The following is an 18,232-nucleotide window of genomic DNA, read 5'->3' on the forward strand; positions in this document are numbered from 1 at the left end:
AAGTGTTACAGTCACAGCTGGGGTGTAGAGAAAGATCAACTTAGTGAGAGGTAGGTCCATTCAAAAGTATGATGGCAGCAGGGAAGAAGCAGTTCTTGAGTCTGTTTCCAAGTGACCTCAGACTTTTGTATCTTTTCCCCGACGGAAAAAGGTGGAAGAGAGTATATTCCGGGTGTGTGGGGTCCTTAATTGTGCTGGCTGCTTTTCCAAGGCAGCGGGAAGTGTACATTGAGTCAATGTACGGCAGGCTGGTTTGCGTGATGGAGTGGGCTTCATTCATGGACCTTTGTAGTTTCTTGCAGTTTTGGGCGGAGCAGGAACCATACCAAGCTGTGATACAACGGTTGCAGATGCTGGAATCTGAAACAAAAACAGAAAATCTCAACGGGTCTGGCAGCTTCTGTGGAGAGAGAATAGCATTATTATTTATTTATTAGCGTCACAAGGAGGATCACATTAACACTGCAATGAAGTTACTGTGAAAATCCCCTAGTCGTCACACTCCGGTGCCTGTGCGGGTACACTGAGACAATAGAGCCAACCAGTCTGGATAAGCCCTCATCAGAGCTGGAACTGTAAGAAGTCTCACAACACCAGGTTAAAAAGACCAACAGGTTCATTTGGTAACACGAGCTTTCGGAGCGCTGCTCCGATGAATGAGTGGATCCCTCACCTGATGAAGGAGCAGCACTCCGAAAGCTCGTGATACAAAATGAACCTGTTGGACTTTTGAAACTGGGGGGGGGCGCGGGGGAGGAGGTGTTGTGAAACTTCTTACTGCGCCCACCCCAGGCCAAGGCCAGCATCTCCTCCACCTGCGAGCTGGAACAGTAATGGCCGCTCAGAGCCAGAGGCGAGAAAGACTACAACTCCCAGCGGGCAGCGCGGCGAGGGTCCCGCCACTCGGCGGGTCCCGGATGGAGGGTTGTCATGGAGACGCTCTGACGTTGAGGGCGGGAGACCCCGTAGCGCTGCGGTTGTTGCGCAGTTTCAGCGTCGGTTGGGATTTTTTTCTCTCTCCCCTCCACCACCCGCCCCCCCCTCCCCTGCGGTCGGAGCGCAGGCGCCAGGGAGCGGAGAAGACAGGCGCCGATCGGTGTGAATCGGATCGTCCCACACACACACACACAGAGCGAGCGAAGGCGCCAGTGTGACAGAGAGGGAGGGAGTGTGTGTGTGTGAGAAGAGAGATTTTTTAAAAATCGGAGAAAACGGCTGACCCACACCGAGACACCGACTTGCCGTCGAGCCGCGCCGACAGCCCCGTTTCATCCCCAGCCGCCGCCATGAACAACCAGGGCGGCGACGAGATCGGGTAAGGAGCCGGAGCTCAGTGAGATACTAGGCCCCGAAGCCTTCGCTTGAGTTTGGAGACCATCAGCAAAAGTTTTTTTTTCTCTCTCGCCGCCGGCCCGCGCGGGCGGCCGTTAAGAGCGGCGGCGGCGGCGCTGGTTTTGTTTAACCCACCCGAGATGTTTCTCTCCTCTCCCCCCCCCCCCCCCCGGACCCGTGGGTTGTTATGGACGGAGAAGCAGAAGTTAAAATGGGGACGCGCGGAGAGCGGGGGTAATGGCGCCTGGTGAAGGTCAATGGGCAGCGGGAGGGAGCGGAGGGATTTTATCCCCTTTCTACCGGGTGTACATGGCGTTTTCCTCACTCCTGGGATTCGGGAGGTTGTTTTGGATGTTTCCTCCCTCCACCGAACCTTTCCCATCCACGTTCTATCCCCCCCCTTCCCTCCACGCTTCCCCCCCCCCCCCTTCCCTCCACGCTTCCCCCCCCCCCTCCCTCCACGCTTCCCCCCCCCCTCCCTCCACGCTTCCCCCCCCCTCCCTCCACGCTTCCCCCCCCCTCCCTCCACGCTTCCCCCCCCTTCCCTCCACGCTTCCCCCCCCTTCCCTCCACGCTTCCCCCCCCTTCCCTCCACGCTTCCCCCCCCCTTCCCTCCACGCTTCCCCCCCCCTTCCCTCCACGCTTCCCCCCCCCTCCCTCCACGCTTCCCCCCCCTTCCCTCCACGCTTCCCCCCCCTTCCCTCCACGCTTCCCCCCCCTTCCCTCCACGCTTCCCCCCCCTTCCCTCCACGCTTCCCCCCCTTCCCTCCACGCTTCCCCCCCCCTTCCCTCCACGCTTCCCCCCCCTTCCCTCCACGCTTCCCCCCCCTTCCCTCCACGCTTCCCCCCCCCCTTCCCTCCACGCTTCCCTCCCCCCTTCCCTCCACGCTTCCCCCCCCCCTTCCCTCCACGCTTCCCCCCCCCCTTCCCTCCACGCTTCCCCCCCCCCTTCCCTCCACGCTTCCCCCCCCCTTCCCTCCACGCTTCCCCCCCCCCTTCCCTCCACGCTTCCCCCCCCCCTTCCCTCCACGCTTCCCCCCCCCTTCCCTCCACGCTTCCCCCCCCCTTCCCTCCACGCTTCCCCCCCCCTTCCCTCCACGCTTCCCCCCCCCTTCCCTCCACGCTTCCCCCCCCCTTCCCTCCACGCTTCCCCCCCCCTTCCCTCCACGCTTCCCCCCCCCTTCCCTCCACGCTTCCCCCCCCCTTCCCTCCACGCTTCCCCCCCCCTTCCCTCCACGCTTCCCCCCCCTTCCCTCCACGCTTCCCCCCCCCTTCCCTCCACGCTTCCCCCCCCCCTTCCCTCCACGCTTCCCCCCCCCCTTCCCTCCACGCTTCCCCCCCCCTTCCCTCCACGCTTCCCCCCCCCTTCCCTCCACGCTTCCCCCCCCCCTTCCCTCCACGCTTCCCCCCCCCTTCCCTCCACGCTTCCCCCCCCCCTTCCCTCCACGCTTCCCCCCCCCCTTCCCTCCACGCTTCCCCCCCCCCCTTCCCTCCACGCTTCCCCCCCCCCTTCCCTCCACGCTTCCCCCCCCCCTTCCCTCCACGCTTCCCCCCCTTCCTTCCACGCTTCCCCCCATTCCCTCCACGCTTCCCCCCATTCCCTCCACGCTTCCCCCCCCTTCCCTCCACGCTTCCCCCCCCTTCCCTCCACGCTTCCCCCCCCTTCCCTCCACGCTTCCCCCCCCCCTTGCCCTCCACGCTTCTCCCCCCCCCTTGCCCTCCACGCTTCTCCCCCCCCCCCCCTTGCCCTCCACGCTTCTCCCCCCCCCCCTTGCCCTCCACGCTTCTCCGCCCCCCCTTGCCCTCCACGCTTCTCCCCCCACCCCCTTGCCCTCCACGCTTCTCCCCCCCTTGCCCTCCACGCTTCTCCCCCCCTTGCCCTCCACGCTTCTCCCCCCCTTGCCCTCCACGCCTCTCCCCCCCCCCCTTGCCCTCCACGCTTCTCCCCCCCCCCTTGCCCTCCACGCTTCTCCCCCCCCTTGCCCTCCACGGTTCTCCCCCCCCTTGCCCTCCACGCTTCTCCCCCCCCCTTGCCCTCCACGCTTCTCCCCCCCCTTGCCCTCCACGCTTCTCCCCCCCCTTGCCCTCCACGCTTCTCCCCCCCCTTGCCCTCCACGCTTCTCCCCCCCCTTGCCCTCCACGCTTCTCCCCCCCCTTGCCCTCCACGCTTCTCCCCCCCCTTGCCCTCCACGCTTCTCCCCCCCCTTGCCCTCCACGCTTCTCCCCCCCCCTTGCCCTCCACGCTTCTCCCCCCCCCTTGCCCTCCACGCTTCTCCCCCCCCTTGCCCTCCACGCTTCTCCCCCCCCCCTTGCCCTCCACGCTTCTCCCCCCCCCCTTGCCCTCCACGCTTCTCCCCCCCCCTTGCCCTCCACGCTTCTCCCCCCCCTTGCCCTCCACGCTTCTCCCCCCCCCTTGCCCTCCACGCTTCTCCCCCCCCCTTGCCCTCCACGCTTCTCCCCCCCCCCCTGCCCTCCACGGTTCTCCCCCCCCCATTGCCCTCCACGCTTCTCCCCCCCCTTGCCCTCCACGCTTCTCCCCCCCCCTTGCCCTCCACGCTTCTCCCCCCCCCTTGCCCTCCACGCTTCTCCCCCCCCCTTGCCCTCCACGCTTCTCCCCCCCCCCTTGCCCTCCACGCTTCTCCCCCCCCCCCTTGCCCTCCACGCTTCTCCCCCCCCCCTTGCCCTCCACGCTTCTCCCCCCCCCCCCTTGCCCTCCACGCTTCTCCCCCCCCCCCTTGCCCTCCACGCTTCTCCCCCCCTTGCCCTCCACGCTTCTCCCCCCCTTGCCCTCCACGCTTCTCCCCCCCTTGCCCTCCACGCTTCTCCCCCCCCTTGCCCTCCACGCTTCTCCCCCCCTTGCCCTCCACGCTTCTCCCCCCCTTGCCCTCCACGCTTCTCCCCCCCTTGCCCTCCACGCTTCTCCCCCCCTTGCCCTCCACGCTTCTCCCCCCCTTGCCCTCCACGCTTCTCCCCCCCTTGCCCTCCACGCTTCTCCCCCCCTTGCCCTCCACGCTTCTCCCCCCCTTGCCCTCCACGCTTCTCCCCCCCTTGCCCTCCACGCTTCTCCCCCCCTTGCCCTCCACGCTTCTCCCCCCCTTGCCCTCCACGCTTCTCCCCCCCTTGCCCTCCACGCTTCTCCCCCCCTTCCTTCCACGCTTCCCCCCCATTCCCTCCACGCTTCCCCCCATTCCCTCCACGCTTCCCCCCCCTTCCCTCCACGCTTCCCCCCCCTTCCCTCCACGCTTCCCCCCCCTTCCCTCCACGCTTCCCCCCCCCCTTGCCCTCCACGCTTCTCCCCCCCCCTTGCCCTCCACGCTTCTCCCCCCCCCCCCCTTGCCCTCCACGCTTCTCCCCCCCCCCCTTGCCCTCCACGCTTCTCCGCCCCCCCCTTGCCCTCCACGCTTCTCCCCCCACCCCCTTGCCCTCCACGCTTCTCCCCCCCTTGCCCTCCACGCTTCTCCCCCCCTTGCCCTCCACGCTTCTCCCCCCCTTGCCCTCCACGCCTCTCCCCCCCCCCCCTTGCCCTCCACGCTTCTCCCCCCCCCCTTGCCCTCCACGCTTCTCCCCCCCCTTGCCCTCCACGGTTCTCCCCCCCCTTGCCCTCCACGCTTCTCCCCCCCCCTTGCCCTCCACGCTTCTCCCCCCCCTTGCCCTCCACGCTTCTCCCCCCCCTTGCCCTCCACGCTTCTCCCCCCCCTTGCCCTCCACGCTTCTCCCCCCCCTTGCCCTCCACGCTTCTCCCCCCCCTTGCCCTCCACGCTTCTCCCCCCCCTTGCCCTCCACGCTTCTCCCCCCCCCTTGCCCTCCACGCTTCTCCCCCCCCTTGCCCTCCACGCTTCTCCCCCCCCTTGCCCTCCACGCTTCTCCCCCCCCCCTTGCCCTCCACGCTTCTCCCCCCCCCCTTGCCCTCCACGCTTCTCCCCCCCCCTTGCCCTCCACGCTTCTCCCCCCCCTTGCCCTCCACGCTTCTCCCCCCCCCTTGCCCTCCACGCTTCTCCCCCCCCCTTGCCCTCCACGCTTCTCCCCCCCCCCTGCCCTCCACGGTTCTCCCCCCCCCATTGCCCTCCACGCTTCTCCCCCCCCTTGCCCTCCACGCTTCTCCCCCCCCCTTGCCCTCCACGCTTCTCCCCCCCCCCTTGCCCTCCACGCTTCTCCCCCCCCCTTGCCCTCCACGCTTCTCCCCCCCCCCTTGCCCTCCACGCTTCTCCCCCCCCCCCTTGCCCTCCACGCTTCTCCCCCCCCCCTTGCCCTCCACGCTTCTCCCCCCCCCCCTTGCCCTCCACGCTTCTCCCCCCCCCCCTTGCCCTCCACGCTTCTCCCCCCCCCCCTTGCCCTCCACGCTTCTCCCCCCCCCTTGCCCTCCACGCTTCTCCCCCCCCTTGCCCTCCACGCTTCTCCCCCCCTTGCCCTCCACGCTTCTCCCCCCCTTGCCCTCCACGCTTCTCCCCCCCTTGCCCTCCACGCTTCTCCCCCCCTTGCCCTCCACGCTTCTCCCCCCCTTGCCCTCCACGCTTCTCCCCCCTTGCCCTCCACGCTTCTCCCCCCCTTGCCCTCCACGCTTCTCCCCCCCTTGCCCTCCACGCTTCTCCCCCCCTTGCCCTCCACGCTTCTCCCCCCCTTGCCCTCCACGCTTCTCCCCCCTTGCCCTCCACGCTTCTCCCCCCCTTGCCCTCCACGCTTCTCCCCCCCTTGCCCTCCACGCTTCTCCCCCCCTTGCCCTCCACGCTTCTCCCCCCCTTGCCCTCCACGCTTCTCCCCCCCTTGCCCTCCACGCTTCTCCCCCCCTTGCCCTCCACGCTTCTCCCCCCCTTGCCCTCCACGCTTCTCCCCCCCTTGCCCTCCACGCTTCTCCCCCCCTTGCCCTCCACGCTTCTCCCCCCCTTGCCCTCCACGCTTCTCCCCCCCTTGCCCTCCACGCTTCTCCCCCCCTTGCCCTCCACGCTTCTCCCCCCCTTGCCCTCCACGCTTCTCCCCCCCTTGCCCTCCACGCTTCTCCCCCCCTTGCCCTCCACGCTTCTCCCCCCCTTGCCCTCCACGCTTCTCCCCCCCTTGCCCTCCACGCTTCTCCCCCCCTTGCCCTCCACGCTTCTCCCCCCCTTGCCCTCCACGCTTCTCCCCCCCTTGCCCTCCACGCTTCTCCCCCCCTTGCCCTCCACGCTTCTCCCCCCCTTGCCCTCCACGCTTCTCCCCCCCTTGCCCTCCACGCTTCTCCCCCCCTTGCCCTCCACGCTTCCCCCCCCTTGCCCTCCACGCTTCTCCCCCCCTTGCCCTCCACGCTTCTCCCCCCCTTGCCCTCCACGCTTCTCCCCCCCCTTGCCCTCCACGCTTCTCCCCCCCTTGCCCTCCACGCTTCTCCCCCCCTTGCCCTCCACGCTTCTCCCCCCCTTGCCCTCCACGCTTCTCCCCCCCTTGCCCTCCACGCTTCTCCCCCCCTTGCCCTCCACGCTTCTCCCCCCCTTGCCCTCCACGCTTCTCCCCCCCTTGCCCTCCACGCTTCTCCCCCCCTTGCCCTCCACGCTTCTCCCCCCCTTGCCCTCCACGCTTCTCCCCCCCTTGCCCTCCACGCTTCTCCCCCCCTTGCCCTCCACGCTTCTCCCCCCCTTGCCCTCCACGCTTCTCCCCCCCTTGCCCTCCACGCTTCTCCCCCCCTTGCCCTCCACGCTTCTCCCCCCCTTGCCCTCCACGCTTCTCCCCCCCTTGCCCTCCACGCTTCTCCCCCCCTTGCCCTCCACGCTTCTCCCCCCCTTGCCCTCCACGCTTCTCCCCCCCTTGCCCTCCACGCTTCTCCCCCCCTTGCCCTCCACGCTTCTCCCCCCCTTGCCCTCCACGCTTCTCCCCCCCTTGCCCTCCACGCTTCTCCCCCCCTTGCCCTCCACGCTTCTCCCCCCCTTGCCCTCCACGCTTCTCCCCCCCTTGCCCTCCACGCTTCTCCCCCCCTTGCCCTCCACGCTTCTCCCCCCCTTGCCCTCCACGCTTCTCCCCCCCTTGCCCTCCACGCTTCTCCCCCCCTTGCCCTCCACGCTTCTCCCCCCCTTGCCCTCCACGCTTCTCCCCCCCTTGCCCTCCACGCTTCTCCCCCCCTTGCCCTCCACGCTTCTCCCCCCCTTGCCCTCCACGCTTCTCCCCCCCTTGCCCTCCACGCTTCTCCCCCCCTTGCCCTCCACGCTTCTCCCCCCCTTGCCCTCCACGCTTCTCCCCCCCTTGCCCTCCACGCTTCTCCCCCCCTTGCCCTCCACGCTTCTCCCCCCCTTGCCCTCCACGCTTCTCCCCCCCCTTGCCCTCCACGCTTCTCCCCCCCTTGCCCTCCACGCTTCTCCCCCCCTTGCCCTCCACGCTTCTCCCCCCCTTGCCCTCCACGCTTCTCCCCCCCTTGCCCTCCACGCTTCTCCCCCCCTTGCCCTCCACGCTTCTCCCCCCCTTGCCCTCCACGCTTCTCCCCCCCTTGCCCTCCACGCTTCTCCCCCCCTTGCCCTCCACGCTTCTCCCCCCCTTGCCCTCCACGCTTCTCCCCCCCTTGCCCTCCACGCTTCTCCCCCCCTTGCCCTCCACGCTTCTCCCCCCCTTGCCCTCCACGCTTCTCCCCCCCTTGCCCTCCACGCTTCTCCCCCCCTTGCCCTCCACGCTTCTCCCCCCCCTTGCCCTCCACGCTTCTCCCCCCCTTGCCCTCCACGCTTCTCCCCCCCTTGCCCTCCACGCTTCTCCCCCCCTTGCCCTCCACGCTTCTCCCCCCCCTTGCCCTCCACGCTTCTCCCCCCCTTGCCCTCCACGCTTCTCCCCCCCTTGCCCTCCACGCTTCTCCCCCCCCTTGCCCTCCACGCTTCTCCCCCCCCCCCTTGCCCTCCACGCTTCTCCCCCCCCTTGCCCTCCACGCTTCTCCCCCCCCCTTGCCCTCCACGCTTCTCCCCCCCCCCTTGCCCTCCACGCTTCTCCCCCCCCCCCCTTGCCCTCCACGCTTCTCCCCCCCCCCTTGCCCTCCACGCTTCTCCCCCCCCCCTTGCCCTCCACGCTTCTCCCCCCCCCTTGCCCTCCACGCTTCTCCCCCCCCCTTGCCCTCCACGCTTCTCCCCCCCTTGCCCTCCACGCTTCTCCCCCCCCCCCCTTGCCCTCCACGCTTCTCCCCCCCCTTGCCCTCCACGCTTCTCCCCCCCTTGCCCTCCACGCTTCTCCCCCCCCCCCTTGCCCTCCACGCTTCTCCCCCCCCTTGCCCTCCACGCTTCTCCCCCCCCTTGCCCTCCACGCTTCTCCCCCCCCTTGCCCTCCACGCTTCTCCCCCCCCCTTGCCCTCCACGCTTCTCCCCCCCCTTGCCCTCCACGCTTCTCCCCCCCTTGCCCTCCACGCTTCTCCCCCCCTTGCCCTCCACGCTTCTCCCCCCCCTTGCCCTCCACGCTTCTCCCCCCCCCTTGCCCTCCACGCTTCTCCCCCCCCTTGCCCTCCACGCTTCTCCCCCCCTTGCCCTCCACGCTTCTCCCCCCCCTTGCCCTCCACGCTTCTCCCCCCCTTGCCCTCCACGCTTCTCCCCCCCCTTGCCCTCCACGCTTCTCCCCCCCTTGCCCTCCACGCTTCTCCCCCCCTTGCCCTCCACGCTTCTCCCCCCCTTGCCCTCCACGCTTCTCCCCCCCTTGCCCTCCACGCTTCTCCCCCCCTTGCCCTCCACGCTTCTCCCCCCCTTGCCCTCCACGCTTCTCCCCCCCTTGCCCTCCACGCTTCTCCCCCCCTTGCCCTCCACGCTTCTCCCCCCCTTGCCCTCCACGCTTCTCCCCCCCTTGCCCTCCACGCTTCTCCCCCCCTTGCCCTCCACGCTTCTCCCCCCCTTGCCCTCCACGCTTCTCCCCCCCTTGCCCTCCACGCTTCTCCCCCCCTTGCCCTCCACGCTTCTCCCCCCCTTGCCCTCCACGCTTCTCCCCCCCTTGCCCTCCACGCTTCTCCCCCCCCTTGCCCTCCACGCTTCTCCCCCCCTTGCCCTCCACGCTTCTCCCCCCCTTGCCCTCCACGCTTCTCCCCCCCTTGCCCTCCACGCTTCTCCTCCCCCTTGCCCTCCACGCTTCTCCCCCCCTTGCCCTCCACGCTTCTCCCCCCCTTGCCCTCCACGCTTCTCCCCCCCTTGCCCTCCACGCTTCTCCCCCCCTTGCCCTCCACGCTTCTCCCCCCCTTGCCCTCCACGCTTCTCCCCCCCTTGCCCTCCACGCTTCTCCCCCCCTTGCCCTCCACGCTTCTCCCCCCCTTGCCCTCCACGCTTCTCCCCCCCTTGCCCTCCACGCTTCTCCCCCCCTTGCCCTCCACGCTTCTCCCCCCCTTGCCCTCCACGCTTCTCCCCCCCTTGCCCTCCACGCTTCTCCCCCCCTTGCCCTCCACGCTTCTCCCCCCCTTGCCCTCCACGCTTCTCCCCCCCTTGCCCTCCACGCTTCTCCCCCCCTTGCCCTCCACGCTTCTCCCCCCCTTGCCCTCCACGCTTCTCCCCCCCCTTGCCCTCCACGCTTCTCCCCCCCTTGCCCTCCACGCTTCTCCCCCCCCTTGCCCTCCACGCTTCTCCCCCCCCTTGCCCTCCACGCTTCTCCCCCCCCTTGCCCTCCACGCTTCTCCCCCCCCTTGCCCTCCACGCTTCTCCCCCCCCCTTGCCCTCCACGCTTCTCCCCCCCTTGCCCTCCACGCTTCTCCCCCCCTTGCCCTCCACGCTTCTCCCCCCCTTGCCCTCCACGGCTTTCCCCCCCCTTGCCCTCCACGCTTCTCCCCCCCTTGCCCTCCACGCTTCTCCCCCCCTTGCCCTCCACGCTTCTCCCCCCCCTTGCCCTCCACGCTTCTCCCCCCCTTGCCCTCCACGCTTCTCCCCCCCTTGCCCTCCACGCTTCTCCCCCCCTTGCCCTCCACGCTTCTCCCCCCCTTGCCCTCCACGCTTCTCCCCCCCTTGCCCTCCACGCTTCTCCCCCCCTTGCCCTCCACGCTTCTCCCCCCCTTGCCCTCCACGCTTCTCCCCCCCTTGCCCTCCACGCTTCTCCCCCCCTTGCCCTCCACGCTTCTCCCCCCCTTGCCCTCCACGCTTCTCCCCCCCTTGCCCTCCACGCTTCTCCCCCCCTTGCCCTCCACGCTTCTCCCCCCCTTGCCCTCCACGCTTCTCCCCCCCTTGCCCTCCACGCTTCTCCCCCCCTTGCCCTCCACGCTTCTCCCCCCCTTGCCCTCCACGCTTCTCCCCCCCTTGCCCTCCACGCTTCTCCCCCCCTTGCCCTCCACGCTTCTCCCCCCCTTGCCCTCCACGCTTCTCCCCCCCTTGCCCTCCACGCTTCTCCCCCCCTTGCCCTCCACGCTTCTCCCCCCCTTGCCCTCCACGCTTCTCCCCCCCTTGCCCTCCACGCTTCTCCCCCCCTTGCCCTCCACGCTTCTCCCCTCCCGCTTCTCCCCCCCTTGCCCTCCCACGCTTCTCCCCCCCTTGCCCTCCACGCTTCTCCCCCCCTTGCCCTCCACGCTTCTCCCCCCCCCCCCTTGCCCTCCACGCTTCTCCCCCCCCCCCCTTGCCCTCCACGCTTCTCCCCCCCCCCCCCCCCCTTGCCCTCCACGCTTCTCCCCCCCTTGCCCTCCACGCTTCTCCCCCCCTTGCCCTCCACGCTTCTCCCCCCCTTGCCCTCCACGCTTCTCCCCCCCTTGCCCTCCACGCTTCTCCCCCCCTTGCCCTCCACGCTTCTCCCCCCCTTGCCCTCCACGCTTCTCCCCCCCTTGCCCTCCACGCTTCTCCCCCCCTTGCCCTCCACGCTTCTCCCCCCCTTGCCCTCCACGCTTCTCCCCCCCTTGCCCTCCACGCTTCTCCCCCCCTTGCCCTCCACGCTTCTCCCCCCCTTGCCCTCCACGCTTCTCCCCCCCTTGCCCTCCACGCTTCTCCCCCCCTTGCCCTCCACGCTTCTCCCCCCCTTGCCCTCCACGCTTCTCCCCCCCTTGCCCTCCACGCTTCTCCCCCCCTTGCCCTCCACGCTTCTCCCCCCTTGCCCTCCACGCTTCTCCCCCCCTTGCCCTCCACGCTTCCCCCCCCTTGCCCTCCACGCTTCCCCCCCCTTGCCCTCCACGCTTCCCCCCCCTTGCCCTCCACGCTTCCCCCCCTTGCCCTCCACGCTTCCCCCCCCTTGCCCTCCACGCTTCCCCCCCTTGCCCTCCACGCTTCCCCCCCCTTGCCCTCCACGCTTCCCCCCCCTTGCCCTCCACGCTTCCCCCCCTTGCCCTCCACGCTTCCCCCCCCTTGCCCTCCACGCTTCCCCCCCCTTGCCCTCCACGCTTCCCCCCCCTTGCCCTCCACGCTTCCCCCCCCTTGCCCTCCACGCTTCCCCCCCCTTGCCCTCCACGCTTCCCCCCCCTTGCCCTCCACGCTTCCCCCCCCTTGCCCTCCACGCTTCCCCCCCCTTGCCCTCCACGCTTCCCCCCCCTTGCCCTCCACGCTTCCCCCCCCTTGCCCTCCACGCTTCCCCCCCTTGCCCTCCACGCTTCCCCCGGGGCACAAGTCCCACATGTGTAGCCCAGCCAGCAACAAACCTTCATCTTTATAATTCCACTATCCTTATCCCCATTCCACCCACCAAATAGAGTAGCTGAAATTTCCTAAAAGTTTTATTTGTGGAATTGAGACATACTTCAATGCTTCCTCAGCGCGTGCTCTGCCATGTGGATGTTGAATTTGGGTTGGGAGGGAAATAAAAGTCCTCCATTTTTCTTCAACGATGAAGGAATCTGTGACCCACTTAAACCACACTTTATTGATTTGAAGATCAACAGTCGACAATAAATGTGTAGCTGCTGACTGGTGTTTGCTACTGTTAATTAATTTTTAGGGGTGTGGTGACGTTTCCTGATGCGACTTAATTTTTTCACTTTAAACGCTCTTCCCCCCCCCCCCCCCCCCCCCATGTGTAAAATTATTCTTTTAATCCCAAATGTCAATTTGCCTGTTGCAAAATGGTCTTTCGTTCTGGTGCAGGGTGTTCGCATGTGGTGCTGCACAAAATGAGTAATTGGTGTGAAAACAGAAAATGCTTGCGAAACTCAGCAGGTTTCGCCGCATCTGTCTGGAGAGAACAGTTAACATCTCCAGTCCAATGTGACTCTTCAGAGGAACTGCTGAGAAAGTAATATTGGACTTAAAATGTTAACTTGTGTTTCTGTCCAAAGATGCTGTCACACCTGAGTTTTTCCAGCATGTTTATTTTGCTTTTATTTTAGTGACTAACTAGTGTGACCTCTAGAATTATTGCACATTTTGAAGAGTCCGGATGTGAATGACAATGGTACTTTCTGTGCAGCTCTTTATTTTGTGGAAACAATGGAAATATGAGCCTACTTGAACTTTGTGTTTGCGTCTAGTTTCTGTGCTTGCAAGGAAGTGGATTTTGTTTGTTGTTAATAGGGAAGGGAGGGTGCAAGAGATGCACGTAATCTGGATAATGGATGTAAGTTACAAGAGTGAAATATGGGAATTAGAAATAAAAACAGAAATTGCTGGATATAAGTTTTGAAAAAGGGTCATCTGGACTAAACGTCAGCTCTTTTCTCCCCTTTACAGATGCTGCCGGACCTGCTGAGATTTTCCAGCGCTTTCTCTTTTGGTTTCGGAAATTGCTGGAAATGTGAGCAGGTCAGGCAGAATCTGGAGAGAAACAAAGTTCATTCATGTTTGAGGCCAATTACCTTTCAAAAAGTTAATGATGGAACAGGCTTTAAGCAAGAACAAATGCAGGGAATGGGGAGGGAAGGGAACCAAAATGCAGTAAATGACAAAAGGGATGATGGTGCAAGACACAAGGGGTTGGTGATGGAACGATTAAGCAAACAAAAGTTGGGCCTGCAGTAAGTGTGAATGAAAATATTTGGCGGTTGCTTTATTGGGAATCAAACGTCCTGCAACAACGTGAAGTAACTTTGGGAAATTGACCTGGGGTTGCACATCTTTGATGCATAACACATACACGAGAATACTGGTGTTTTTTAGTTTTGAACATTAGAATCCCTGCAGTGTCGCAAGAGGCCATTCATCCCATTCACCGGCTCTACAAAAGAGCATTTCTCCCATCCTCCTCATCCTGTGCCTTTACTAATCCATCTAACTTCCATGGACACTAAAAGGCAATTTAGCATGACCAAACCACATAACCTGCTCATCTTTGGACTGTGGGAGCAAACTGGAGCACCTGGGGGAGAACGTTCAAATTCCATAGAACCATAGAAAATTACAGCTCAGAAACAGGCCTTTTGGCCCTTCTTGTCTGTGCCTAGTCCCACTGACCTGCACTTGGACCATATCCCTCCACACCCCTCTCATCCATGAACCCGTCCAAGTTTTTCTTAAATGTTAAAAGTGACCCCATTTACCACTTTATCCGGCAGCTCATTCCACACTCCCACCACTCTCTGCGTGAAGAAGCCCCCCCTAATATTCCCTTTAAACTTTTCTCCTTTCACCCTTAACCCATGCCCTCTGGTTTCTTTTCTCCCCTAGCCTCAGTGGAAAAAGCCTGCTTGCATTCCATACTCTATCTATACCCATCAAAATCTTATACACCTCTATCAAATCTCCCCTCAATCTTCTCCGCTCCAGGGAATAAAGTCCCAACCTATTCAATCTCTCTCTGTAACTCAGCTTCTCAAGTCCTGGCAACATCCTTGTGAACCTTCTCTGCACTCTTTCAACCTTATTTACATCCTTCCTGTAATTAGGTGACCAAAACTGTACACAATACTCCAAATTCGGCCTCACCAAAGCCTTGTATAACCTTACCATAACACTCCAACTTTTATACTCGATACTCCGATTTATAAAGGCCAATGTACCAAAGGCACTCTTGACGACCCTATCCACCTGTGACGTCACTTTTAGGGAATCCGGTACCTGTATTCCCAGATCCCTCTGTTCAACTGCACTCTTCAGAGTCCTACCATTTACCCTGTACGTTCTTCTTTGGTTTGTCCTTCCAATGTGCAATATCTCACACTTGTCTGCGTTAAATTCCATTTGCCATTTTTCAGTCCATTTTTCTAGTTGGTCCAAATCCCTCTGCAAGCTTTGAAAACCTTCCTCACTGTCCACTACACCTCCAATCTTTGTATCATCAGCAAACTTGCTGATCCAATTGACCACATTATCATCCAGATCATTGATATAGATGACAAACAACAATGGACCCAACACCGATCCCTGCAGCACACCACTAGTCACAGGCCTCCACTCAGAGAAGCAATTCTCCACTACCACTCTCTGGCTTCTTCCATTGAGCCAGTGTCTAATCCAATTTACTACCTCCCTATGTATACCTAGCGACTGAACCTTCCTAACTAACCTCCCATGAGGGACCTTGTCAAAGGCCTTGCTGAAATCCAGGTAGACAACATCCACCGCCTTCCCTTCATCCACTTTCCTGGTAACCTCCTCGAAAAACTCTAATAGATTGGTCAAACATGACCTACCACGCACAAAGTCATGTTGACTCTCCCTAATAAGTCCCTGTCTATCCAAATATTTGTAGATCCTATCCCTTATCACACCTTCCAATAACTTGCCCGCCACCGTCGTCAAACTTACTGGCCGATAATTTCCCGGATTTCTTTTGGAACCTTTTTTAATCAACGGAACAACATGAGCCACCCTCCAATCATCCGGCACCTCCCCCGTGAATACTGACATTTTAAATATGTCTGCCAGGGCCCCAGCAAGTTCAACACTAGCTTCCCTCAAGGTCCGTGGGAATACCCTGTCCGGTCCTGGGGATTTATCCACTCTGATTTGCCTCAAGACCGCGAGCACCTCCTCCCCTTTAATCTGTAAAGGTTCCATGACCTCCCTACCAGTTTGCCCTATTTCCGTAGACTCCATGCCCGTTTCCTCAGTAAATACGGACGCAAAAAACCATTTAGTATCTCCCCCATCTCTTTTGGTTCCATACACAGTCTACCATTCTGGTCTTCAAGAGGACCAATTTTATCCCTCACTATCCTTTTGCTCCTAACATACCTATAGAAGCTCTTTGGATTTTCCTTCACTCCGTCTGCCAAAGCAACCTCATGTCTTCTTTTAGCCCTCCTGATTTCCCTCTTAAGTAGCTTCTTGCACTTTTTATACTCCTCGAGCATCTGATCTGTTCCTTGCTGCCTGTACATTTCATACAACTCTCTTCCTCTTAATCAGTGTTACAATCTCCCTCGAGAACCAAGGTTCCTTATTCCGATTTACTTTGCCTTTAATCCACAGTCGCCCAAGGTCAGACCTGAATCCAGGTCCCTGGTGCTGTGATGCAGCAGTGCTAACCACTGTGCCACCACAATGAAATTAAGATTCATCAAAGAAACTTTTGTAATTTAAGCAGATATAACAGAATATTGGTGTGTTTTTAGTTTTGACGTTGAGGTTAAGCAAAAAAGCTTTTGTGCTTTGAGCAGATGAATTGTGTATTTTTAAAATATTGTTTTTGTTTTACTAAGATTTGTTAAATTGATACAAAATTGTTTTTGTTTCCTAGAGATAAATAAACGAACGCTCTTTAATGGTTCTTTGTAGGGCCACGGTGTAATTGTTAAGTTACAAGATTGTTTTGATCTAACAGTCCACCTCGCTTAAAGGAAGAACTCGACAAGACATTGTAAATGTCCACAATAAGTTAGTTTGTAGAAACACATTTTCAGTGGTGACACAAACCTCACTGCTCAAGTGGCTGTTGAAGTTGCATCAATTGCATTTCTATTGCAGAAGTGGTTCTGTGATATCAGTTTGAACTCGGCGCAATAGATAGTTGTGAAAATCATCTCAATTTTGATGGACAATTATAGATTTTGGGGATGGTGGCACACACACACAAATAGAGGTACAATAAGCATAGTGGCAAGTACAATGTGTGTGTTCTGTTCTCTAACACGATTTTGCATTTAAACTTGGTGAAACATCCTAAGTACTTCACAGGAGTGTTATCAAACAGAATGCAACACTGAACCTTGTATTGAGGTAAGAATAGTCAGAGGTAGGTCTTGTGGAGTGTCTTAAAGGAGGAAGGAGGGGCAGGGACAGGCTTAGGGAGGAAATTCTAACACTTGGAGCCTTAGGAGTTGAATGCACAGGTGTCAGGTGGTGCAATTTGAAATCGTGGATGTGCAAAAGACCAGAGAAGCATCAATATCTCGTAAAGAATGTGGAGTTGGAGGAGATTAGAGAGGGTGGGCTGGAGAGATTTGGAAATGAGGATTTTTAATTTCAGGTGTTGCTCAATGGGCTAGTGAGTATGGGTGATTAGATCTTAGTATATGTTAGGACAGGGCAAGGACTACTTGATAAACCACAAGTTATTGTACATGTGGGGACACACGACATAGGGAGGATAGGGGAAGGGGATATTAGGCAGGGATTTATGGAGTTGGGGTGGAAACTAAAGGCCAAGACTGACAGAGTGGTTATCTCTGGACTCTTGCCTGTACCACGGGATAGTTTAGAGAGGAATAGGGAGAGGGAAGGTTTGAATTCATGGCTGAGGGGATGGTGCAGGAGGGAGGGGTTCAGGTACTTAAGCAATTGGGGCTCGTACTGGGGAAGGTGTGACCTCTATGAGAAGGATGGTCTACACCTTAATCAGAAGGGGACCAATATCCTGGGGGGTAAATTTGCTAAGGCCATGCAGGGAGGTTTAAACTGATTCGGGGGGGGGGAGGGATCCTGAGTAGTGGGGCTGAAAGTGAGGGATGCATGGATGGGGACTGCAATGCACGGCATTGCAGAGGTGGGGTGGAGCAGGGTTTGAAATGTGTATACTTCAATGCCAGGAGTATTCGCAATAAAGTGGGGTGGAGCAGGGTTTGAAATGTGTATACTTCAATGCCAGGAGTATTCGCAATAAAGTGGGTGAACTTGCAGCGTGGATCAGTACCTGGGACTTCGATGTTGTGGCTATTTCAGAGACATGGATAGAGCAGGGGCAGGAATGGATGCTGCAGGTCCCGGGGTTCAAATGTTTTAGTCGAAGTAGGGAAGGAGGTAGAAGAGGGGGAGGGGTAGCATTATTGGTCAGAGATTGTATCACAGTGTCAGAGAGGAGGTTTGATGAGGACTTATCTGTTGAGGTAGTATGGGCGGAGATTAGAAATAGGAGAGGAGAGGTCACCCTGTTGGGAGTCTTTTATAGACCTCCTAAAAGTTCTAGAGAGGTTGAGGAAAGGATTGCGGAGTCAATCCTGCTTAGGAGTGAAAGTAATAGGGCAATTGTTATGGGGGATTTTAACTTGACTAATATTGACTGGAATTGTTATAGCTCTAGCTCGTTAGAGGGGTCAGTTTTTGTTCAAAGCGTGCAGGAAGGTTTTTTGACTCAGTATGTAGACAGGCCAACTAGAGGTGAGGCTATATTGGATCTGGTGCTGGGAAATGAGCCAGACCAGGTGCTAGACTTGGAAGTTGGTGTGCATTTTGGTGATAGTGACCACAATTCGGTTACGTTCACCTTAGTGATGGAAAGGGATAGGCATGAACCTCGGGCCAGTGGTTTTAGCTGGGGGAAGGGTAATTATGAGGCTATTAGGAGAGAATTAGGAAACATAGGTTGGACTAGGAGATTACAGGGACTGGGAACGTCCGACATGTGGAGTTTTTTCAAGGAGCAGCTACTGCGAGTCTGTGATAGGTATGTCCCTGTCAGGCAAGGAGGAATTGGTAGGGCTAGGGAACCGTGGTGCACCAAAAAAGTTTCTTTGTTGGTTAAAAAGAAAAAGGAGGCTTATGTTCGGATGAGACGTGAGCACTCGGGTAGTGCACTAGAAAGCTTTAGATTGGCTAAGAGGGAGTTGAAGAGCGAGCTTAGAAGGGCTAAAAGGGGACATGAGAAGACTTTGGCGGATAGGGTTAAAGAGAATCCTAAGGCGTTCTATAGGTATGTCAAGAACAGAAGGTTGGTTAGGGCA

The 18,232-nt window shown here is 60.6% G+C and overlaps 1 protein-coding gene across 6 annotated transcripts in view; it reads left to right on the forward strand.

The window, feature by feature from the left end:
* Nucleotides 1–916: 916 nt before the first annotated feature.
* dazap1 (DAZ associated protein 1) overlaps nucleotides 917–18,232 on the forward strand; it is a 63,335-nt gene continuing 46,019 nt past the window's right edge. For 3 of the 6 annotated variants that reach the window (XR_013495539.1, XM_078198223.1, XM_078198226.1), the window contains exon 1: nucleotides 953–1,315. Coding sequence is in view for 4 of the 6 variants with exons in the window: in XM_078198223.1 (XP_078054349.1) it covers nucleotides 1,287–1,315 (29 nt within the window). In the remaining 2 variants the exon portion in view is untranslated. Of the gene's footprint in view, nucleotides 1,316–18,232 lie in introns of all 6 variants that reach the window. The other 3 variants (XM_078198225.1, XM_078198222.1, XM_078198224.1) reach the window with 3 other exon arrangements.

The sequence above is a fragment of the Mustelus asterias genome, chromosome 26 (assembly GCF_964213995.1).
Source record: "Mustelus asterias chromosome 26, sMusAst1.hap1.1, whole genome shotgun sequence".
NCBI lineage: Eukaryota > Metazoa > Chordata > Chondrichthyes > Carcharhiniformes > Triakidae > Mustelus > Mustelus asterias.